General features: G+C 38.8%; 1 protein-coding gene across 5 annotated transcripts in view; it reads right to left on the bottom strand.

Moving 5' to 3' along the window:
• Window positions 1-25,725, bottom strand: part of DST (dystonin) — a 500,594-nt gene that overhangs the window by 225,684 nt on the left and 249,185 nt on the right. For all 5 annotated transcript variants that reach the window (XM_060162516.1, XM_060162518.1, XM_060162517.1 and 2 more), the window contains 3 exons: window positions 15,165-15,254; window positions 12,835-12,912; window positions 11,073-11,165 (listed from right to left, as the gene is read on the bottom strand). In XM_060162516.1, coding sequence (XP_060018499.1) covers window positions 11,073-11,165; window positions 12,835-12,912; window positions 15,165-15,254 — 261 coding nt within the window. The remainder of the gene's footprint in view (window positions 1-11,072; window positions 11,166-12,834; window positions 12,913-15,164; window positions 15,255-25,725) is intronic.

The following is a 25,725-nucleotide window of genomic DNA, read 5'->3' as shown; positions in this document are numbered from 1 at the left end:
TTCTTTATCTTTTTTTTTGTTTTTTATTTTTTGGCTGCATCGGGTCTTAGTTGCAGCATGCAGGATCTTTTGTTGCAGCACACAGGCTTCTCTAGTTGTGGTGCACGGGCTTCTCTCTAGTTGTGACATGCAGGTTTTCTCTCCAGTTGTGGTACACGGGCTTCTCTCTAGTTGTGGTGCACAGGCTTCTCTCTAGTTGTGGCATGCGAGTTTTCTCTCTCTAGTTGTGGTGCGTGGGCTCCAGAGCAAGTGGGCTGTCTAGTTTGCTGCAGGTGAGCTCTCTAGTTGAGGCACGCAAGCTCAGTAGTTATGGCACACGGGCTTAGGTGACACCAAGCATGTGGGTTCTTAGTTCCCCAACCAGGATTGAACCCTCATTCCCTGCACTGGAAGGTGGATTCTTTACCATTGGTAAGTCCCCAGGCACCTATATTTTTAAAAGCTCCTTAGGTGACACTTACATGTGGTCTGTTAGAGAACCAATGACCTATAAATAGAGAAAACAACAATCTTGGCTGAGAGCAACATCACAAGACTGGGAAGAGGTGGGATTTGTGAAACTCAAGAAGAAGAATGCTTTGTGGGCACAGCTCGAGGGGAAAGGCAGGACTCCGCGTCACAAGTCCGGGAAGCATGTGAGTCAGACAAAGAAGGGGCCCTGCACAAGGTGCAGACCCTGAGCTCATCACTCCCTGTCCCCAAACGTGCTCTGCCTCTGCCACCTCTGTTGGCAACACTCATCCTCCCCAGATGAACATCAGCTCTTATAAACATCAACCCCTGTTCCAAGTTCACAGCATCTCCTTCAGAACTCTGACAGCTCATCAAAGTAGGATGCTGTGTCATCATTTAAACTCAGCTACTCTCATCTGCTGTGTTCCCTTAAGGACCTTATTTAACCTGAGTTTCCATTTCTTCCTTCCAAAGAGGAACTGTCTATTTCACCTATTTAATACACTTGTTAAGAATGATCAAAAGACACAACGTGTCTGAAAGTGTTTTTCCACTTCCAAAGCAATATGCAAATCTAAGATGCTTCCTTTGTTTACTTACACCTCTTTACCCTAGTGAAGTTTTCACAGGTTATGAGATTTACATTCAGTAGATGCCCAAGAAGGGGCGGCTGAGTCTGCTCCACAGAACCCCAGGGCCTGGAGGGCCACCCGAGGTTGGCTTACGATGGCAAGGATTAAAGAGGAGGTGGGCTGGTCACCTAGACTAAGAATGACAAATATCACAGGACCTGGGAAGTTCAAGTCAGAGGCTTAAACTAAGTCTAAGCTTAAGATAAGTTCAAAGAATTGTGCAATATTCTACTTTGGAGATTAACCCAAACGTCACTGAGCCCAACCGTGCACACACAAATGAATGAGTAAAAATGACTCAAATAGAGAAGATATGGAAAAGATTTTGAAGGGACAATGTCTTGCAAAGGAATGCTGGCTAACAGGCCATTTCTGGGATGGAATACTAGTGAAGGGGCTGAGAGTTCTCATTTGCATCCAATTCTGCAATGAAAAATGGAGAATCCAATGCAAGATAAAGAGGGCCGTGCACAGTTCTAACCAAAGATAATTAGGCAGAGTCCACCTCCAAAGTACCGGGAAGAGTGCATTTACGAGCAGCCAAGCTGTTGGTCTGACTCTGCCACCAGTCTTTATCTGGACCACGGGGAAGTTAAGATATCAAACTCCTCAGATAAAATAAAGACTATCCCTCATCAAAAAGTCTACAAACAATAAATGCTGGAGGAGGTGTGGAGAAAAGTGAACCCTCCTACACTATTGGTAGGAATGTAAGTTGGTGCAGCCACTAAGGAGAACAGAAATGGAGGTTCCTCAAAAAACTAAAAACAGAGCTACCATATGATCCAGCAATCCCACTCCTGGGCATATATCCGGAGAAAACCATAATTCAAAAAGATACATGCAACCCAATGTTCATAGCAGCACTATTTACAATAGCCAAGATATGGAAACAACCTAAATGTCCATCAACAGAGGAATGGATAAAGAAGATATGGTACATATATACAATGGAATATTATTCAGCCATTAAAAGGAATGAAATAATGCCATGTGCAGCAACATGGATAGACCTAGAGATTATCATACTAACTGAACTAAGTCAGAGAGAGAAAGACAAATATATGATACCACTTACATGTGGAATCTAAAAAAATTGATACAAATGAACTTATTTACAAAACAGAAACCGACTCACAAACTTAGAAAACAAATTTATGGTTGCCAAAGGGGAAAGTGGGGGGAATGGATAAATTAGGAGTTGTGGATTAACATATACACACTACTATATATAAAATAGATAATCGACAAGGACCTACGGTATAGCACAGGGAACTCTACTCAATATTCTATAATAAACTTAAATGGGAAAAGAATCTGAAAAACAATGGATATATATAAATATATAACTGAATCACTTTGCTGTACACCTGAAACTAATACAACATTGTAAATCAACCATACTCCAATATAAAATAAAAAAATTTTAAAAAGTGAAAAAAAATAAGGATTATCTCATTCAGCATTTCCCTAGAAGATAAGAGGCTTTAAGTACCTCCATATCACAATTATTTAACAAATCTGACTGACAGGTTTATGACCTATTTTCACATGTATTTTCTATTGAAGTTTCAAAAATCATTAGCTACACAAAGTAGAAAGAAGGGGTAAAATCCTTGGCATGAGTATAATTCAAGTGGGAAAAAAGGCTTATGCACCACTAGGAAACAGATTTTATGAGTTTCCACTAATGAAAACATGTGAGGCTTACTTGAAGCCAAATTATGCAAAAAACAGATGGAAAACATATGTGAGCAAAGCAAGTGGTTGCATTCATAAACACACAGCAGCCAAGCGGCTTGCTTTTTCACTGACCTTCATGCCAGGCCTACATAGACAAGGCCTAGACCGGATGCTTTCTTTTTAAATGTAACCACTGTAAAATGTAAATAGAATGCACGACATAACATTGGCAAGCCGCGTTGGTGGATACAAACAGGGGAACCAGCTTCAGGAGGACAAGCGGCCAAGGCCAATGATGACTGCACACCTAGACCCTACTAAAACCTCATCTGACCACTGGGTCAAGGATCTCTGCCCAGCAATACAACGATCTTGCCATGAATGTTTCATGTTCCATATACCACTTAACATCCAGATTTTTTCCTAAAAGGCAAAGTTAGGAACAGCTTAAATGAAAAAGCCATCAGCTGCCAAGTGGTACCACGTACAGGACATTGCTTGGGTGATGCACTTCTCAGGCAAGTAAATCAATATTCACTTACGTTTTAAAGACAAGTAAAAACCCCAGAGAAGCAACTTGTCTAAAGCTAAATATCCATGTTAGGAATAAAGATCACAACTTCCTGGCAGCCTGAGTCATATTCAGATTCCTATGACCCGTTGCCCAAGTGAGTTCTGATTTTAGACTTGGCCGGGGAGTAACTCACGTAACAAAGAGACAGAATAGATTTGGGAAGTTTCATCTGTGCCTGTCACCCCCAAAGCACGCACACACACACACACACACACACACACACACAGAAGCATACACAGATACACACACGGAACTGAAAGCAATTATGTCAGTGTCCCTGTGTATGGAAACGGACAGAGAACTATAATTGGGGTTTTGGATCAGCAATCAAACTTACAGATCAGCAGGTCAGGGCTGACTGATCATTGTAGCATCTCCTCCCTACATCTGTCTTGTCATAACTGCTTTTTGATTTAACTTTTGTTTCCAAAGGCTATTCCATCGGAAAAGTCAAGACACATGAACTACAGAAATTCAAAAGACGTGCGTTATCTTAGAGCAGTGGTTCACTGAGTCTTCCAATAGTAACAAAAATGTATAGGGTTTGAAATAAAGGTGGGATTAAAGAATGTACCACCAAAAATAAAATCATAGTAATCAAACCTAAGGCTACAAATGAAATGCACCAAGAACTCTACAGCTTTCACATAAATGAATATGAAAAGAATGTTTACAAAGGACAAATTACAGAACCTCAGCCAGGTGTGAGCACCTGGAGTCCTTATTTGCACGTTAAACTCAGGCTCTGTGCTGCACTTACCTCCTTTCCACTTGTGTCCTTGGAAGGAAAGGACACGTTATCACAGAGGGAAGCACATCTCTTTTTTTCAAACTGGAAATGATGTGTTGCATGAGGGCAAGATCTCTCCATGTTTTGCTTTTCTTGAACACCGCAGTCATTTTTTGATGGGTCTTCAGAAAACCCACTTTTTTCAAGCACTCTCTCTGTACCACAGTGAATGGAATTTAAGCTGGCTGCCTTTTGGAAAGAAAAACTATCAGTTCTTCTCTGGAATGTTATTTCTCTTGGGTTGACATCATCGAAATGGTCCTTCCTCTTTGCACAGTAGGGAGTGCTGTCTTTTTCTGAAATCCTTTCCTCTAGTTCACTAACTTTGACTTCTGTTTTCTGGTGTTGAGGAGGAGAAGGGCTCCCAGGATGACACCGACTGCTCACCGTCTCATGCTGGACACCCGCTTCCAGAGTGAGGCTGGGGCTGGTACATCCCTCCTGCACCAGCCCCTTGGACCAGGGGGCTGCCTGCTCCCTGGAGACCAGGATGCTACTCCTCTTCCCTTCATTTTCATGGTTTGGCTCTCCTGACTTTGTGTCACCTACAGTTTTCTTGGTCGGTTCTCTTCTAAAGTATTTTCTTCTTCCAGCAGAATATTTTTCAAGGCTCAGAGGAGTTTTGGCAGGATCTAAATATTGTTCTTCTTTCTCCGCTCGGACACATCCACAGACATTCCCCATGTGATTTGCAGGAAATCACAGTTGCTCAGTGTCACTCATTTCAAAAGCCAGGGCTTACTCAGATCTCCATGCAGTCTAATTCCTCAGACTTCATGACCATCCTTTTCAGCATGAGGCCATTTTGCTTATGAGAAAGGCACCCGCAAGAAATGCCGTGGCATCCTGCCCAGCCGGTCCCTGGGTCTCATTAGACACCCCGTGGCTTACTTCTGGCCACCAATCATCTTAGACAAACATCACTGCTCACTGTCAAATGACACGCTGATGAGCTTTCAAGGCAAACCCTTAACTTTATTGCACGAAAAAATTCTGATCCTTGCTTTACTTTCAGTTTTCTGAAATGCGGTTACACTACCAAAGTTTGAATTAACCTTTGGAACCACTGGTGATTCAGCAAACACGAGCACAAACAGAAAGCAAATCCCAGTCAAACTTAGTTTCAAAGTGCCTTTCAAATTTAGTTTCAGAGATTCTCCACCATACAATTTTTTTTCTTAAGAAACACAATCTAATGTTGGCACTTGCCCCCCAAAAAAGGGCTCAAAAACCTCTATAAACTGTACTGACTCTTATTCAAAAACAGCAGCCATAAAAAAAGAACAGGATGATTCAACAGCTGAAGGAGAGATAATACATGCTAAATGCCTAAAACACTCTATTCAAGTTGTTTCTAAAATCAATCTCTTCGAATAGTTTGTCATACTTTTCATATGACAAATTTCCAAGCCATTTCTCTTTTTATGATCATTAGGATTTTCATATGAGGAAATTGATAAATTTTATGATTTAAAGCATGGAACTCTTAGCCAGAAGAAACATCTGTGTGTACTTATACATGAATTAAGGCAGTTGAACTTTACTTGTAACTTTTATAATTGTACCCTAGTTAAATATTACACAGTTTTACCAGGGCCATGGTGTATACATAATAAATCAGTATGGAACCCGATGACCTAAAGTGTGCATATTTCTAACACTGAGTCATCAATATGGTAAAAAGGAAATTAGTATCGCATGACTAGTCTTTTGCATAAGCTGACTAGAGCCCACGAGCCACAACTACTGAAGCCCGCATGCCTAGAGCCTGTGCTCCGCAACAAGAGAAGCCACTGCAATGAGAAGCCTGCACACCGCAATGAAGAGTAGCCCCCGCGCACCACAACTAGAGAAAGCCTGTGCGCAACAACGAAGACCCAACACAGCCAAAAATAAATTAATTAAATAAAAAAATTTATCTTAAAAAATGGAAAGAAAATTGATAATTGCCTTTCTTTAGGTTGTCTTTAGACTGATCAAAGATGGAACTCATTTTTCTAAATAAAAATATTCAATTAAATAGTCAAGTTAGCAATGTGGCTGATATTTGTCAATAACAGACCTGCATGGTGAGGTTTTCCTTAATCATTTCAAGGGGAAATTAATCTCCAACAGAAAAATAACTGAATATCCTAGAAGACAAGCTGGTAAAAATAAAGCTTCAGGTTTGTTGGTTTGTTTCTTTTTAATTTGATTTTCAATGTCTTCATTGGCAATGGAACATTATTCAAGAGAATTTCAAAGTATAATGGCTGGTATTTACACTAACACGATGATAGAGGCGAAACCAGTGATTTGCAATTGCTTCCAGCCCTGCCAAACAAAGCAAATGCCCATTTTCAGGCCACTGCACACTGCTCCCTCCCCCAGGAATGGCCCCACTTCAGTCTCTGCCTGGTAACTGGCATTCCTCTTGCAAAGCCCATCAGTGATAATTTCCTTTATTCTCTAAGACCTTCTTAATCCTACCACAACACACCCTCCTCTACATCCCTATTCTTATTTGTATTGTGATAGACTCATCACCCCAGATTATAGTCGGTTTTACAAGCAGTCTCCCAAGTATAGAACAATATACTTCATCATCTGAATGAGACAGGCTTTGCTGCAGTGCTGCAGTGCTTGCACCTGGACACACCTCTCCTCCAGCAACAAAATACAAAGAAACTATATGCGACTAAAAATAACTGTGTGCATTTTGCAGTTGGGGCAAATTCTGGACAAAAGATACAAAGAGCCCAAAAAACCCAACTGCCACTTTTGAAGAGCCCAGAGCAAAAAGCAGGATACGGGCATGTGCCCCCTGCACTCAACATCACCTAAGCCACCCCTCAGCCTGAGTCCTGGACACACCCCTACCCTCTCCCCATATAAGGAACAAGCTCGTCCCGCCTCAGGGAACAAGAACAAGCAAGGGAACCTGTTGCTTGTTCCCCCTGCTGCTGCAGGGGCCCCAATAAAGCCTTGCCTGAATTTCTTGTTTGGTTTCTAGTCAATTTCTATTGATTAAGGAGGCCAAGAACCCTGGTCAGTAACAATTAGTATCTCTGGATCTAGCGTATGGTAAATAATACAGGATTACTGTATTGATAATGCTTACCTTCTGTAACATATTCAATTTGCAATGCTCAAATATTTTTAAATCAATAAATAAGGCTCTGTCTTGGCATAACCAGTAAAATTGTTCTAATCTTAAATTATCATAGGACTAAGAAAAGTATTTCTTTAAATGAAAAGGAAAATTTTAATTTTACCAAAAAATTTATATGTTTCATTTTAAATAAATCTTGGTCTAACTTTTAAATACTGGTGATAATTTAACAGTCATAATATCTTGTAACTCAGGTCCTAAAATACACTGGATTTCATAATATATGCCACAGGATCATATTAAGAAGCAAAACTCTTGGGAGTTTGGGATTAGCAGATGCAAACTGTTATACAGAGGATGAATAAGCAACAAGGTCTTACTGTATAGCACAGGAAACTATATTCAATATCCTGGGATAAACCACAATGGAAAAGAATATGAAATAGAATGTATATATGTGTACAACTGAACCACTCTGCTGTATAGCAGAAATTAACACAACACTGTAAATCAACTATACTTCAATAAAATAAATGTTAAAAAAAAAGAAACGGGCTTCCCTGGTGGCGCAGTGGTTGAGAGTCCACCTACCGATGCAGGGGACACGGGTTCGTGCCCCGGTCCGGGAAGATCCCACATGCCGCGGAGCGGCTGGGCCCTTGAGCCATGAGAGGCCCGCGTACCACCAAAAAAAAAAAAAAAAGAAACAAAAAAAAAGAAACAAAACTTCTTTGGTACTTCTGTGGCTAGTCCTCTTCTGTCCTCCAAAGACACCTGAACCCCAAAGAGCTTTCTTAATATGTAATTCTTTTTTGAATGATCTTTTGCTTTACAATTCTTTCAATTTAGGGTCTAACCATACTGCCTTTAATTTCCAACCATTTACTCACATTTTGGTCTGTTACTTTCTGGTTTCTTCTCCCAGGAACTTGGGGGGACCTTCTCCAAGGTCCCCAATGTCTTTTTCCTAGACAAAACTACTAACCCGTACTCAATCTTAACTTTTTCAGGCTCTCCGGTTGCATTTCACACTGCTCACCATTCCTTTCTACTTGCAATTATCTTCCCTTGGTTTAGTCAATACTACATTTTCTTGTTACTACAATTAGAAATGAAGAATGCTGCTCTATCTATTGGGAGAATGTTGGTAAAACTATCATCTAGGGCTGTGATGAATCTATCTCAATATAAATAAAAAGAGGGAGGTAGAGGAGTGTTGTAGGATCAGAAAGGTGTTAGAGAAAAAGGGAGATGCTCACTGATACTAGAGATAGGCTTTGCCAGCTGGATGCCAGCTGCCAGCCAGAGGTCTCCAACTGTTCATTTTCTGTTTCCCCAGATGGAACGTCTTCCTCCTGCACCCCTAATCATGGGCCTTCCCCAAATTTCTGTCCTTTGCTCTCTGCTCTTTTCCACACGTGCTCTTCCCTTGGATCCTCTGAAGATCCCTTCTCTCTGACAGATTCAAGGACCACTTATATTCTGGAAACTCCCAGGTTTATCACCTGTACCTCTGACTCCCCAGTTCCGCTCTGCTCACACATTTCCAGCTGCTCAGCAGACAGAAGCCCAGGGTATCCCACCAGAATGTCAAACTCACGCAGAAGGTCACCTTTCCCTTTACCCTCACCTCCATTACTGGTTCTTATCTCCCAGGCTTAACCGTTCAGAGGCATCTTTAATCCCCTTCCTTCATCCTCCACACTCTGTCACCAAGTCCCTTCCCTTCTTTCTTCAAAACACCACCCCCTGGATTCAACTTTTCTTCCCCATCTGAGTCCTGCCTGGCCTCTATCACTCCACTCGGAGGGCACCACCTCAGCCTCTCAGCTTATACCCCTGACTGTGGCCTGTGATCATTTCTGATTTTTTTTACTGGAGCCCACAGAATGGTTAGGTGACTTGCTCGATGCCTTCATGGCTACAGATAAAAGAGCCAACGATGACACTCAGCTCTCCCTCCCTCCAGAGCCTGGGTGTGCCCCACAGGGGTTCCCACTCTGACCTTCAAAATCCAGACTCAGCCTGTATCACCAGCTGTCAGTAACTATGGGATTGGTTCCATCCAACAGGCCTCTAACCTCCCTATATGGGGCTCTTGCATTTTCAACCCTATAAGTTCTGGATCCCTGAGAAAGCTGCTGAGAAACACCATGTGAGATCTGCTTTTTTGGCCAGTTCTAGCTAGACTTCACCTGTGCTGGTAACAAGGTCTGGGGTCTGGCTCCATGACCAAATCCCTGCCTTGGGTAAGTACTCAGTACCCCAGGTCCCCTAAGGATGGGGTCCTCTAGTAATGAGGGTCCTGCTTCCACTTCCTGATACTGGATCTCCCAGCCATCAATAGCACAGCCAAGTGGACATTCACCTGTATTAGCTGCCCTGTCGTCTGGCAGGCTGACACCTGGTTACCTGGTCTCCTGGGACCTGGGTCTCCTCCTCCAAATTCCTACTGCTGCAACTCTGTTGCCTGTCCAGGTCCTGGAACCTACAAGACTCTACTTCCTATACCTGTCCATCCCTGCCAGATTTATCCTGTTCCCAAATGAGCCCTGACTACATTATTTTCCACCTACATTCTCCTACAAACCCTGTATCCCAGTCAAATTTTTTAAAGATTAGAAATAAGTCTTCTTCTTCCCAAAATTTGGTCCAAAACCCCAGCTCCTTTCTGAAGTTGGCAAGTTCTCTCTTCCTCCTGCAAGGTCCACCACACAGCTGTCAATCAGTAAGACCTGCTGTGTGCCCACTACAGGCCAGGCTCTGCGCGCTGCACACACAATGCTGCGTGGTCACACAAGGGATTGACAAACCCAAAGCCAGTTCCAAAACTAGGACTCACCCTAAATCAAATGAAGATGATTTTTTTAAAAATGCATCATTTTATAAAAACCAAAGATCAAGATCAGCCTTTAACTGGCACTAGTAATTAGATAATAATTCATAGTTAATATATTTGCCTTTACTCTCCTTAAACCTAGTTTGAGAAAGTGGAGCTCTACAGGAAACGTGGATGGTTCTAGTTCAAGAGATGTCTTTATGAGAACGATACTGCCACCTAGTGTCTACAAAACTAGGAGAAAACAGCAGGCATAGTTGAGAAACTGTAATATCAATGAAACCCATTCTAAATAAGGATTGAATCATAAAACTTTTATGTATCTAAATCAGGTAATGCTGGCCAATAAACAAAGAAATGTGGCTACATTCAAAAAAAGGGAATCTCTGTCTTCGAACACTGAGATTACAAGTATTTTAAGCTTTCAACAACACGAAATGAGATGCCAAGTTCATTAGCAGCATGTTACTGAGAGGAACAATACAAATATATTGTTTAAGAAACAAAGCCTAAACATCATATGATATCACTTATATGTGGAATCTAAAAAAAATGATACAAATGAACTTATTTAAAAACAGCAACAGACTCACAGACTTAGAAAACAAACTTACGGTTACCAAAGCGGAAGGTGGGGGGAGGGATACATCAGGAGGTTGGGATTAACATATTCACACTACTATATATAAAATAGATAAACAACAAGGACCTACTGTACAGCACAGGGAACTCTACTCAAAATTCTGTAATAATCTATATGAGAAAAGAATCTGAAAAAGAATGGATATATGTATAACTGAATCACTTTGTTGTACACCCGAACCGAACATAACATTGTAAAGCAACCATACTCCAATATAAAATTTAAAATTAAATTTTAAAAGAAAGAAAGAAAGCCTGAAATTTATCTTCCTCCTTTGGATGTGAATGTGTAATTCACCCTTCACATGAACCACCTGAAAACTAGCAATGAGGCTAAAAGAAATGACAGTTAAGAAAATCAGGCTTACCTGAAAGTGCAAAATTATTGTCCATATTAATCCCAAAGTCAATTTGGGATTTCCATCTGTTATGTCATCATTTCTAATGTTCACTAATTTCACCTGTTTTGTATGTGAAGAAGAGATAAAACAAAATATTTTTCAAACCAGCACGAGTTATTTTTATCTACATAAAAGTGATTCAAAATTACAGATACAAAAAAAAAGCCTGAATAATTTAAATAACAGTAATCCTTAAATTACTGTTTTACCCCCATCCCCACTCATTTTCATTGCAAATTATAGAGAAACTACAAAGGAAAAAAACCTCAATATTATTTTGGTTTTGTCTTCTACAGCAAGTATTAAAAGTACACTTGTCAAAACAAAAAACACAATTCAAGCGAAAAGTCCTAAATACTTAAGATTTTTAAATTAGAAATAATTTTGCCTTTTGAAAACAAGCGTTATTTTACAATTAAGTAGGAAACTATTCTGAACCACCAAATAATTTTAACAACTTTCTTACACTTCGGTCATAAAGAGTATTTTAAAAAAAACAACTAGCACTATTATTCTATTTGTCTATCATAGATTGCTACCAAGATAAGTAACTATATAACTCACTGGACATTTGGAAGACTGTTCAAAACTTTAAAAATAATACAATAATCAGACTTAAAGCTTATCAACTGCCCAATTATGCATTCAGGTAAATAAATGTAAGGATGATATTTAACATTTACTTCCTGGTAAAAGAATTAAATATCTATCATGAATTCAAGAAAATGATACCTAACATTTTACTTCCTGGACAAATCACTGCCAAAAATATTTCGACAAGGAGACATAAATAACCATTAATCCTTCTGTAAACTTCCACTAGAATAAAGAAGAGTAAGGCAAATACCAATATCATTTAAAATATAAGCACTGAGTATTTGCTAGAATTTAATAACTAAAAGCACTTTGATGCCATAATAAACTAAATGAAGGACTAATAGACAGTGTTTCCTGCTCCTCCTTGCCTCCTCTCTTCTCTTCCTCCTACTCCATTAAAAAGCGAAATTGTTGCCACCTCTGATTTCTCACTGTTTTCAGTAACTTTCAATTATCCTGAGTTTCTTTGATTCCTCCTTTTTCTACTAATTGAAAATTACCAATTATTTGCCTTATATCTCTATAATACACAATGCTACCAAATCAAGATCAAATCCAATACGTTGTTCATTCTTTTCCATCATTTCTTCTGAAACCTCAAGCCAGTCAGGGATTGTTGTCAGAACTGTTTTATTTTTAACTACTTTTAGATTATCCAGTTGTATCTACTTATAAAAAATAAACTATTGCTTCCTCACTACTATGTATTAAAAATACATATGTCAAGTTTTTTAAAAGTATTATGTTAACTATCTTTTATAAAAATAAGGTAATTTTAATAAAAAATAAAGTATTGTCTCCCCACTACTAAGAACTGTTCATAGACATTCTTAACATTCTGTTGCTACTAAAATGTCATTAAATTCCTAGGCAAAAGCATTCCAGTTCCAACAGAAGGAAAACTCAGTAGCTCCTATTCAGATGGAAATGTAGCCACTTACACCTACTATTAACCTCCTTTTCTTTGGAACAAATGTTTAAAAACATTTTAAAACATCTGTCTCATGAAAGCACAAGTTTAATGATTATAATTCACAGTCACCTTTAACCTTTTCATTCCCTGACATGGTCCTATGCATATTTATTCAGTCACGTATGTTTATATGATTACAATCTTTGAAAAACATCATACCTGGCGTCTTTTCAAATAGTCAAGTGCAATTTGTACATTCTGTAGTCTGTGAAAACGCATCCGACCTTTCTCTCTGGGCTAAGAATAGAAAAATGCAGGGTATAAAAAACACTGTATTTTCTGATACCACTGATCATGCTAAATACACGTATGCTGAATATCCTATATAAATATACTGTATGCTCATCTTAATATGTCAAAACAGTATTTACTGCTTGGGTAGATCCATTAAATATTTTAATGATATTTTAAATTTTTTATATTATCTGAGATTGAATTTAAACTTGGGATTTTTCTGAGTATTATTTTATTTTAAACAGATCCTTTATTCCAAATATTTAAACAAAAGAAAAAGAGAAAATACCACGGAACATGTACACTTTTCATATTCACTATCTTATAATTCTAGCCTACAGTTATTAGCTACAGATGCACAAAAAGAATTAAATACCATTCCCCATTTTGCCTTCTTAATAAACTTTAAATCAAGAAGGTTTTTATAATCATATATGTATGGCATGTTATTGAAAATGAGGTAAAGTAGCATCAGTTAGTATAAAAATCACCAAGAAGGAGAAAGACAGTGGAGGTTTACTTAGCCATGATAGAGGAAGAGAGAAAAGCAATTAAGGCCATGTAATATATTTCCTCTTTATTTTATTTTCGTTTTGCACAAAATCGGTTGGACTCGCTAATAGTTTTACACTGCTTGGGGATGGACGTGATGATTTGCTGTCTCAGGAAAACTGACAAACCGTTAACTCTTTTCCTTGATGCCATTTCCCTTAAGAAATGTCACAAGTTAGCAGAAGGAAAACGTAAGGAAACAGACCTGAGAAAATGTTCAACAAAAATGCAAAGAATGGAGCTGAAATTTACCACATAATATCTTCCAAAGGGAAAAAAAAGAAAAAAGAAAACTGACAGCTGAGCTGCTCAAACATGAATAGGTTGCTGAAGCCAAAGGCAGCAGAATTAAAACAGACAGCAGACCACAGAATGGGAAAATAAGTTCCATATAACAGGAGAAATGATGGTGATGAATTCCCCACTGGATCCACAAAAGCACAAATTCTAATAAAATCAGGGGGCTCTAGGGACGTGATGACAAAAGAAGCACATCTGTCTTGCAAAGGTAGGCTGAGTCAGTTGAGTGTCACCGGGATTAAACAGCTCTGTGAGCCCTGTCAGGATTCTAGCATTTTAAGTATTCCCCCCTAAATAAAACGAGACATATAAGGTAGGTAAAGAATGTCCCTCAAATACCTACTGCCAGTAGGAATGATTTAAAGCATAATCTTAAACATTAAATAAATGTCCGTAAGTTCCTTCAAATAAAACAAAAGACAGTTATGTTGGAAATATTAATTTCAGAAGTGGAACAGATCTGCATTAAAATTAGTGGGCTGGTTGTAAGATTTCCATACTTATACAAAAGGTATATAAATTTCTTTAGCTCAAATGCCCTCCTGTAATTTAACCACATATGTTCGAATACCATGCAGTGCACAGAAATACAGAAATAAATTTAAAGAGAAAATATGTCCTTTGTCCAAGTTGCTGGTACACACACATCCATCTCCCTGCGGGTTTTGGTCCTTTCTACAGTTTTCTAAAAAGGAGCCCAAACCCGTGGGTTACACTATTGTGTTAGCGCTCACCGCATGTAAGGCTAGGTTAGTGGAGTTACGGGGGCGACACCTACCCCCTTATCCTCATCCTCCACATCCTCATGCTGTTCATATTCGCATGCTTCTGTGGCACTCACCAATCGTAAGGTCTTCAAAAAATCTCGTTCCCTTGGCTAATGAATATAACAGACAGAAGATAGGACAGCAAAGACACAAGACAGACCAGAAATGAAAAGAAGAGCATGAACAGAACTTAATGAAGGAGACCAGGTAACCAAGAAGGGGGAGAAATGTTCACAAAAAAGGAGATGACACCTGTGGAGGGGGTTAGACCATCTGTCAGAAAGTGATGTTTATTTCCTTGCTATTTGTGAGTCTTTTAATAGGGGGTTATATTATGCATCTAACTTCTGATAAGAAAAAAAAAAAACCCAAAGGTAAAAAAGAACAGAAGTAGTATTTTAATTATAGAATTGATTATGTAAGCAAGGTCATCAAAGTACTTCCATCTCCCAAATGCACAGCATTTAAAGTCTGAAAATGCTTCATAATCTAACCAGAACTTTTTCCAGGCAGAATTCACAGCAGCTCAAAAGATGAATGCTGCAAAACTCTGAACAGTCTGTGCTGAAAACAAATTAGTCATATGCAAAAAGGATTACATGTTCTTCAAAATAAATTATGAAATTTAAAACTTACCAAGGTGTCTCCTGAAAGAACCTCTAAAAGAGAGATCAAATTGTGTCCGTCCCTCAAGTCTTCATAGAGATCATTCACGTGTTTTCGAACCTACACAGAAAAAAGCAATTTAAAATTTTCGGTCCTAGAACCCAGATCACCCTTAAGACTCAAACAAGAAAGGGGACAAGGAGAAAACATTCCTTCATGTACATGTGTTCACTCATGTAGTGTTTTTAAAAATATTAGTATTCTCTCACTACTTAAAAAATAAAATTTAGGGCTTCCCTGGTGGCGCAGTGGTTGAGAGTCCGCCTGCCGATGCAGGGGACACAGGTTCGTGCCCTGGTCCAGGAAGATCCCACATGCCGTGGAGCGGTTGGGCCCGTGAGCCATGGCCGCTGAGCCTGCGCGTCCGGAGGCTGTGCTCCGCAACGGGAGAGGCCACAACAGTGAGAGGCCCGCGTACCGCAAAAAAATAAAATAAAATTTAAAAACTAAAAAAATAAATTTCAGATTAATAATTCATACAAGTAAAACTGTTAAATTTTTAACACAACAGAATATATAAAAATCTGGACAACTACATAGAGTTACAATTTCCAAAATACAGGCAATGCCCTGACCTGAATCATGATTCCTGATACAGCAACCAAAGCCACCTCAGCAAGAGGGGTGAGTTTTTATCCCCCAGTTGGTCTTCCTAATCTCTGGGCCACAAAATCCAGGATGCCAGAGGCACACACTCCACACTTTAAAAATCCACAGATGTAGGCTGGGGAAAGGGTACATGAGACTCTGTATACTGTTTTTGAAAATGCCTGTGAGTCTATGGTAATTTCAAAATAAAATGTTTTTTAAAATTCATATATGTGAGGTCATAAGACCTCTGTCCAAAATTCTTCTGCACAGCGTAAATCTTCCTGTGGTGGAGAGTTTTCTTTCTTTCTTTTTTTTGATACCTTCTTTTTTAATATTTTACTTTACATTTAAGTAATTTGATTTACAATGTTGGGTTAGTTTCAGGTGTACAGCAAAGTGATTTAGTTATACATATACCTATTCTTTTTCAGATTCTTTTCCCATATAGGTTATTACAGAGTACTGAGCAGAGTTCCCTGTACTATGCAGTAGGTCTTTGTTGATTATCTGTTTTATATATAGTAGTGTATATATGTTAATCCCAACCTCCTAATTTACCCCTTCCATTGGAGGGTTTTCATAACCACATTTACACTAGCTGCAAGTTAACAGGCCTCGTTTAAGTTTCTGATTTTAGAGCCACCAAAGATTTCCCCCAAACTCTGCTAGCTGGCCACGCAGGGACACTTCCTGTGAATGAATGCTTGGCCCACTGTAAGGTGTCTGCCAGACAGACAAGGACAGAGCAGGCTGTGAGAATGGCTGTCCCACAGTGGGCTGGTTCATCTCCACGTTCTCACCTTTGGGTGATTCTGGGCTGCGTTACTTTGCGCTGCGCTCAGGAAAGGAGTCAAGGAAGTGGTCCAGAAAGAGGCAGAGACCAGCATCCCCCTTGCATCACTTGGGCACAGCCCTACATGCTCCCTGTCTGTGTGGTACACTCTGGAGGTTTATACACATGAGTCAAACTCCTTTGCGCTTGCAAAATGTCAGGTGAATATACAGCAGAAAGTAATACAGAGATCCAAAGTATAGTCAAAACTCTCTGACTACAGAGCAACCAGCAAGAAAGGGCCTAATGGAAACTAGAAGCAAGGCTTTGATGGGTAAGTCTTCTGGGTCTAAAGAAGAAGCTAAATTTTATTATCTTAACTGACTATCTACATGTTTTGCAGTATGTTTTATTGTCAGAAAATATTTTTGATTAGTGAAGAAAAAACTTCCCTTAAGAGTTTCGTATCAAATTTACCACCTCCTATAACAGTATTTTGGGACTTTCTGCCTAAGTCACAGAACCTTTTAATATTCCATTAATTTAATATTCAATTATCCATCTATGCATCATTACTACAAAAAATATAGGCATTAAACTCAGGCCCAACAGCTCTAAGTAATTGCTAATTCCAATAGTACCTATAAAGTGGCAAGGAAAACTGAAACAGTCAAATTACTTTTAACCAAGTGTCCCCATTTTCACAAGCTGACATTTTTATTTTGATTTCCTAATTCCCAAGGAATATCAGCTGACTCTTTGGTGTCACAAGATACAACAGTAATAGAAAGCTCAAAAATACTTCATTTTTCTAAAAAAAAAAAGAGTATATCATAACACATTTCAGGCAATCCTTATTTAGAAAATCTATACATATCCAAATAAGTTACAAAGAGATTATTCCTTCCCTTAAATATTGGGTTGGCCAAAAAGTTTGTTCAGGTTCTTCCATAAGATGCTATGGAAAAAACTTTTTGGCCAACTCAGTATTTACCTTCCATTCAATAAATACCATTAAATGACAATCCCCTGAAGTACTCAATTACATTTCAGAGATGAACCAATTTCCAAGGATCTTTTCAGGAACAAATCTATGACATCCATGACACACATGCGTGCAGAAAAGCAACTTTATGAAATGAGCACTAATACTTAATTTTCTACTCACATACTACTCACTGTAAGAATTCACCTGGCCTCATTCCAAGTCATGAGCTTGAATTTATAAGCCCAAGGGCCTACTTGAAAACAAGACAGAGGATGTCCATAGATGGATGAATGAATAAAGAAGATGTGATATATACACAGTGGAATATTACTCAGCCAGTAAAATGAAATCTTGCCATTTGCAACAACATGGACCTTGAGGGAATTAGACTAAGTGAAATAAGTCAGACAGAGAAGAACAAATACCATATGATTTCACTTATAAGTGGAATCTAAAAAAACAACAAATGAGCAAACGAAACAAAACAAAAATCACAGATACAGAGAACAGAATGGTGGTTGCCAGAGGGGAAGGGGTATGGGGAGTGGGTAAAACAAGCAAAGGGGATCAAAACATACCAACTTCCAGTTATAAAATAAGTAAGTCATGGGGATGTAACGTACAGCATGGTGTCTATAGTCAATAATATCGTAGCACATACTTGAAAGCTGCCAAGAGAATAAATCCTGAAAGGTAACTTTGTCTGGTGATGGATGGTAACTACAGAGTTTTGTGGTGATCATATTGCAATGTATACAAATATCAAATCATGATGATGTACACCTGAACCCAATACAATGTTATCTGTCAATTATACCTCAATTAAAAAAACAAGGCAGAGGAGCTAAGCTTGTGAATTTCATGCACATCACTGCATTTAAATCTATGTACTCCTCTATGTATCTCCAGTGTAACCAGAAAGCAGGCTAACTCTAAGAGCCTGAGCAGGGACATGAGAGATCACATATATATAAACAATATTATGCAGCTCCTGACCCTTGGCCAGCTGCTGAATCCCTCAAAATAGACAACTCCATAGTGCACGTCTGACATCTTCAGAAGGTACAGTAGGTCACAAGTGCACGGTCAGGATGGGGTCCCGCAGGGCAGTAACCAACACACAGAGTTGAGTATGCCATGCGCTCTGGTCCCCTTTACCCACTGAGGCCTGCCTGAGTCACACTTCAATCCACATGCACTTCCTCTGTCTTTCTCACTTCAGGACAGTTAAAGATGGGGTGTGATTAATAGCCAAGACATGGAAACAACCTAAACGTCCATCGACAAACGAACGGATAAAGAAGACGTGGTACATATATACAATAGAATATTACTCAGCCATAAAAAAAGAACAAAATAATGCCATTTGCAGCAACATGGATGCAACTAGAGATTGTCATACTGAGTGAAGTAAGTCAGAAAGACAACAACAAACACCATATGCTATCACTTATATGTGGAATCTAAAAGAGGACACAAATAAACCTATCTAATGAAACAGAAACAGAGTCACAGACATACAGAACAGACTTGTGGTTGCCTATCTATGAAACAGAAACAGAATCACGGACATAGAGAACAGACTAGTGGTTGCCAAGAGGGAGAGGGTTGGTGGGGGGATGGACTGGGAGTTTGGGATTAGCAGATGTAAGCTTTTATATATAGAATGGATAAACAAGAAGGTCCTACAGTATAGCACAGAGAACTATATTCAATATCCTATGATAAATCATAATGGAAAAGAATATAAAAAAAGAACTATTTATATGTATAACCAAATCACTTTGATACACAACAGTAATTAACACATTATAATCAACTATACTTCAATAAAAGAAAAAAAAAGATGGGTATGATTCTGAACACATATTTCACAGGAAAGCAATTTCACAACTTGCCAGATTGAACCAAACCATCTACATCAGGGAAACTTTCCACAGCAAGGTGTCCTTTTCCACCATCATATTTATGCAACAATAAAGAAAAATCAAATTAGGCATGTTTAGAGAAGAAGACGATTATGCCAAGTAAAACCACGTTAGGAAAAGAGAAACCATGTTATAAAGGGGAAAAAAAATAGGATTTTAGTTATGTTTCTGCCATAGGTCTCATGAACTAGTACCAACTGCCCAAACTCTCTGAGCCTCAATTTTCTCACCTGCAAAATGAAAGTTTGAAAACAGAAGGCCTCGAGTTCAAATCAGAGAACAAAAATTCTGTGATCTGAAAATAAAATTGTCATTGTTTTAAAAAAATCAATGTGTCAACTTAAAAGAGAAAATATGTAAAATGGAAAGCTACTCTTAAGCCTTCTGGCTTAATTTCTTAAGAATTTTAGAAAAAAATACATAAATAGAATAATTTAGCTTCTATAATGCTTTAAAACATCCTGAGTCATTGGTTATCATGGAATATTGCTTGTTTTTCCTGTCTCAGAAGATCATTCTGAGGGTCCAGAGAAATACTGTATATGAAAAACACTATATAAATGTAAGATACCATTATTCTCATCTTTATCACTCTGTATAAAACAAATGCCACCAGTATTAACAAAAATAAACAAAAATATATAAACGATGAGTTATTACTAGGCATCCAACCCTGTTTAAGTGCTTTATAAGTAATGCCTCATTTTCTTCACCACAAAAGAATAGGGTAAAAGAGAATGTTAATTAAAAATTAAATATCAACATTATGGAAAAAAAGAAAAAAATTAACATTATGGGGAAGGAGTGGTAATGGATGAACTGCGTGGAAATAACTGGGGTCCTAGAGAAATATCTGATCATGTGATCAACTGGGGATGAAAGAAGGAAGGGATTAAATAGTTAAGCTGACACAGAAAAGCCTTTTATTTTGTCCAAAGTCTGTGTCATAGATATTTGGCCTGGTAACTTTCCTTCACAGATGACTGCAAACTGCCAACAGTCTCAACCTTCCGCTTTCACTTTTTAATAAAACATTCTTTCTTCCCATTTTGGATATTCCCTGTGGGACAAAAAACTGTCTGAATAAACAGTGCTCGAGGAAGTGATGAGCAACGTGAAAGCACTTTGAGACACTCTGTGGTTAAATTATATAACTTGAGTTACGTAACAGGGATGAAGCATCCTTTTCTATATTTCATACAATACTTCCAGAATTTTGCAGTTTTTTAAAACATGTGTACAGCATTGCACCTACAGTTCACCCCTAGAGGGCGCTCATCTTTTGCTTAAGAAAAGTTTCCTAAGGAAGGGAAATAAAAGTAGAAGGAGGTTAGGCTGAGATTCCAAACAAGGTCCTGGTGATGACATACTAAATACTTCCGTTTTATTTTTGATAGAGAACAGAGTAGATCATGCCAGGTCTGTATCATCTAAATGGTTTAACCGTTCAAAATACCACTCAAAATTTTTATTTTGTTAACTTGTAATTGTCTGATTTTACATGGGCTAAATCAAATTCAACTTTGAAGATCAGATCATCATATAGCTGCTTATGTAATGTTCAAGGATACCTTTCTCAAAAGTCTGACTCTGCAGTGGTTGATGTCAATCTAGACAAATTCCACAAAAATTTTACTTCCCATACCTAATTTTACTTCCCATACTTCCCATACCTAAACTGGAGCTGCAGTTCAGTTCAAGTCACCAAATATTTAGTAAGCATCCATCATATGCCAGGGTATCAACTGACTTCTAAGGGTGCAAAGTTGAATAAGAGCATGCCACCTCTTGAGGCCCACAGGCTAGGATGACAGAAATTTACAGAGGGGTCTGGAGTCTGAGAAGTCCCCCCACAAAGATGGGAGTGTTCCAGGCGGAAGAAAGAACCAGAAAAAAGAGCCAGGTGAGGGTGCATGCAGCTGTAGGGTGAGTTTCAGGGAAGGAAAGCGCCTGTGAACCAAGGAAACATGAGGTAGGGGATGAGGGTGGAAGGGGGCCAGGGCGTGGAGGGGGCTTGACCTGCCACCTGAACAAGGACAGACCTTCCCTGAGCAAAGCAAAGACAGCCACTGAAGGCTTCCACGCAGAATGAGGACACAGTATCTGACCAATATAAACCTTCTAACTATCTTGAGCAAACCTGAAGCACAGATAAAGCCCCCAAAGGTCCAATCTGTAGGCAAGGATGGAGGAAAGGTATCTCGGCTGGAGCGGGGGCGGGGGGAAACAAACAGAGGCCACTTGGTAAAATGCATGCCTCCCAACCCAGCAGCAAGGAGCAAAATGCCAGAAAGGACTGCCAGGCCTCTCTTAAAGCAGTCCTACATCTGAAGGACACAGTATTCTGGAAAACAACCCCTATCTTTAGAAAGCCGCATAAATAATAAAAGAAGGCTTGTCCCAAGTGAGAGCGCCTCACTGCCTTAGGTGGAGAGAAAGGGGACAGTCAGCTGCAGGGAAAACTATAAGTGAAAACATTTTTCAATGTAATTTTTTGACTTCAAACAAACACACTCAGGAAAAATAAGCAACCACATTCTCCTGGGAGAGCTCCTTACAAGTCCTACTCTATTAATATGTTACAATATAAATTATTGATAAGTAAACTGATGCTTTAAAAATACACAGAAATGCTTCAAAACAATGTATTCGCTTAGGTGCCTTATCTGAACAGTTATTACAAACTTATTTCAGTACTATTTCTTTAAGAATGGTGAAAAAATAAAACCACAGCTCAGACTCTTCCTAAATTACCATAAATTCTAAACTGGTGCAGGTAAATATAAAAGGGAAATATCTTTATCTGATGTAATAAAAAGGTGATCATGCTTTTTCCTAGGCAGTATATTAGGTCAGCATTAAGGCCATACATAACTTAGCTCCTTCACTGTTTTTTAACCATAAAATAAAGATATTCATCATACATCATAGGGTATTAATGAATAAAATAATGAAGAGTTTTAAACAAATCAGTGTTGGCCCTAAGTAGCACAAATAATCTGTCCACTCCATATTGGACCTGATTAGTTTTCGGACAAAGAAGATTTCTCTTTTAAGCTTTCAGGTTGACGATCTACAATCAATTAAAAAACAAGCAAAAAACAACAAGGTCTTCTCTAGTCTTTCACTACAAGGTAGAATTATAGGTTGTTAAATAAAATAAGAGCATCTTTCTTACTGACAAACACTTTATGATTTGGGGGCATTTTAGTCACGGTTTCACCCAGGTACTTCTTATACTCTCTTCTGTACAGCTTCACCATTGTTGTAGGAACCTTTACAAAAGGCGATTCCGATTTTTAGAAATTTTAAAGCAAGAAGCTCTTTTCTGTAACAATTTGTTTGGGGTTTGGTGGCTGGTTCTGGTTTGGTTTGGTCTGATTTGGGTCTACCTTTCCTTCCAGGTCTTCCCTTCAGTCCACAGGAAAACAGACAAAAATCTATTTTTGCATGTGTCTCCCCATTGTCCTGTGGATCTTTTATCGCCTGGAGACCTGTATACGCCTTGATGCTAAACACTTATAAGTAATGTAATTGAAAGGGAAAAATGAACTTAGAAATCAATTACTCTGCATATTAATTATTTTGTATCTGCCCACTGTTTTTGAAGTTAATTTTATTAAAGATGTGGTCTAGGGACCTCCCTCCTGGCACAGTGGTGAAGAATCCGCCTGCCAATGCAGGGGACACGGATTTGAGCCCTGGTCCGGGAAGATCCCACATGCTGCAGAGCAACTAAGCCCGTGCACCACAACTACTGAACCTGTGCTCTAGAGTCCGCGAGCCACACCTACTGAGCCCACGAGCCACAGCTACTGAAGCCAGTGCGCCTAGAGCTCATGCTCTGCAACAAGAGAAGCCACCCCAATGAGAAGCCCGCACACCACAACGAGAATAGCCCCCGCTCGCCGCAACTAGAGAAAGCCCACGTGCACCAACAAAGACCCAACACAGCCAAAAATAAATAAATAAATAAATAAATAAATTTATTAAAAAAAAAAAGATGTGGTCTAAACAACCTCTATACTACAATGTCAAACAAAGGAGCATGGGTTCACAAAGACATCAGCGTCATCCACTCCATGTAGGCTTTAAAAGGTAGGAGGGGGCTTTTTCAGATGAGACTAAAGGATGTCTCTGCCCAAGACTGTCCTGAGGGTCAAATACAGCGATGTTTTGACAGGAGGATGTGGGCCTCTCCTTTTAAAAGTTTATAAAATATCTTCCTAGCTCACTACTTACATAAACCTTTCTTTAAACTATTTATCACTTCAAGAAATCACAGCAAATCCTAATCTATCAGAACAGTTTTCAATGATAACACAAGGAAAAGGAAAGGTACCAATCACTGGCATTTTTATATTCACCTCTTTCCCATTCACCTTCTCACAATCTGGGCAAAAGGAAGAAAAAGCTGGGAAAATGGGAATCAGAATCACTTACTTCTAATGAATATTTAATAAGCTAGTCAATGAAACTAAATTTTGAAATAAACGTGAATGTGTGACTGCAGTGATGTAACAAGACAAATGATGACAACTCTGCCGAATACTTTTAAACCAGTGATGCACTACATGAGCTCATATGTGTCAAGTCCTAAAAACAGAACTGGATGTAAAATGAGCCTGTTTGACACAGGTAACCCATAGCTACAGTATCAAAGTCCTGCTCCGTTATCACCAACATTTTAAACAGATTCCACTGTATTGTCAAATTCTAGCTTTTACTGGAAAAGTTTTGAAACAGAATTGTGCATATTTTTCAAGAAAAATCATGTAAAATTATTTTCTTAAACTTTCATTTAGGTTACAGACATGACCAAAATTTACAACTAGTTCAAAAAATGTGTATGTCCTCAATAAACCCCCACTTAATGACTCCAACATCGTAAGTTAGGTTCAGATTAATTATTAGAAACTGGAGATGCATTCAGGTAAATATATCCAGTTCCCAGATGAAAATAAAGACAGCTCCTGGAATAGAGAAACATACCAGTCATTGCCCCTTAATGCCAAGTCACTTTAGCAGACTGATTTTCTTCTTAACACCTGTCTATTATCCATTTCAAAGAAGCCTCGACCATGGTTGGCGATAAGAAGGAATAACTTTGGGGGTTGGAGGAGGGGGAGGGAGGCACCGCAGGGCACCCAGCAGTCCAGAGTAAGAGCTTTGAACACTGAGGAGGGGGCAGGAGGACCCTCAGCAGCTGTTGAGTGGGGAGAGAAGAGTCCAGGAGAGGGACAGAGGGGAGTGACAAAAACTTTGCTTACTGAACACTTTTGAGCTGAATCATCTCCTTGGGGCTAGTTTCAAATGCCCTACAGGCTGTCAATGCCAAACCTGTTCCACAGTAATTCAACAATGAAGTAGACACTTGCCCCAAATAGGAACTGTCCTCTTTCCTTTTGGCACCATGTAAAATACCTTTTACAGGAACCCTCCTACACTGTTGCTGGGAATGTAAGTTGGTAACAGCCACTATGGAGGTTCCTTAAAAAATTAAAAATAGAGCTACGATATGATCCTGCAATCCCACTCCTGGGCATGTATCCAGAGAAAACCATCATTCAAAAAGATACATGCACCCTAATGTTCATTGAAGCACTATTCACAATAGCCAAGACATGGAAGCAACCTAAATGTCCATCAACAGATGAATGGATAAAGAAGATATGGGGGGGGGTGTTGTGTGTTTGTGTGTGTGTGTGTGTGTATATAAAAGGATGGAATAATGCCACCTGCAGCAACCTAGAGATTATCATACTAAGTAAGCCAGACAGAGAAGGACAAATACCATACAATATTGCTTAAATATGGAATCTAAAAAAATGATACAAATGAACTTATTTACAAAACAGAAAAAGACTCACAGACATAGAAAACAAACTTACGGTTACCAAAGGGGAAAAGGGTGTGGGGGAGGGATAAATTAGGAGGTTGGGATTAACATGTACACACTACTATACATAAAATAGATAGCCAACAAGGTCCTACTGTATAGCACAGGGAACTTTACTCAATATTTTGTAATAACCTATAAGGGAAAAGAATCTGAAAAGGAATATACATATCTACATATATATATAGATATATATAAACTGAATCACTGTGCTGTACACCTGAAACTAACATGATATTGTAAATCAACTATACTTCAATTTAAAATTTTTTTTAAATGAATAAAATACCTTTTACAACATAGCTGTTTATAGCAAAAAGAAGCACAATCACAGGGCACACAGAAAAGCCAAG

The sequence above is a fragment of the Lagenorhynchus albirostris genome, chromosome 10 (assembly GCF_949774975.1).
Source record: "Lagenorhynchus albirostris chromosome 10, mLagAlb1.1, whole genome shotgun sequence".
NCBI lineage: Eukaryota > Metazoa > Chordata > Mammalia > Artiodactyla > Delphinidae > Lagenorhynchus > Lagenorhynchus albirostris.
Note: the sequence above shows the minus strand (reverse complement) of the source record. Positions and strands in the feature narration are given on the sequence as shown.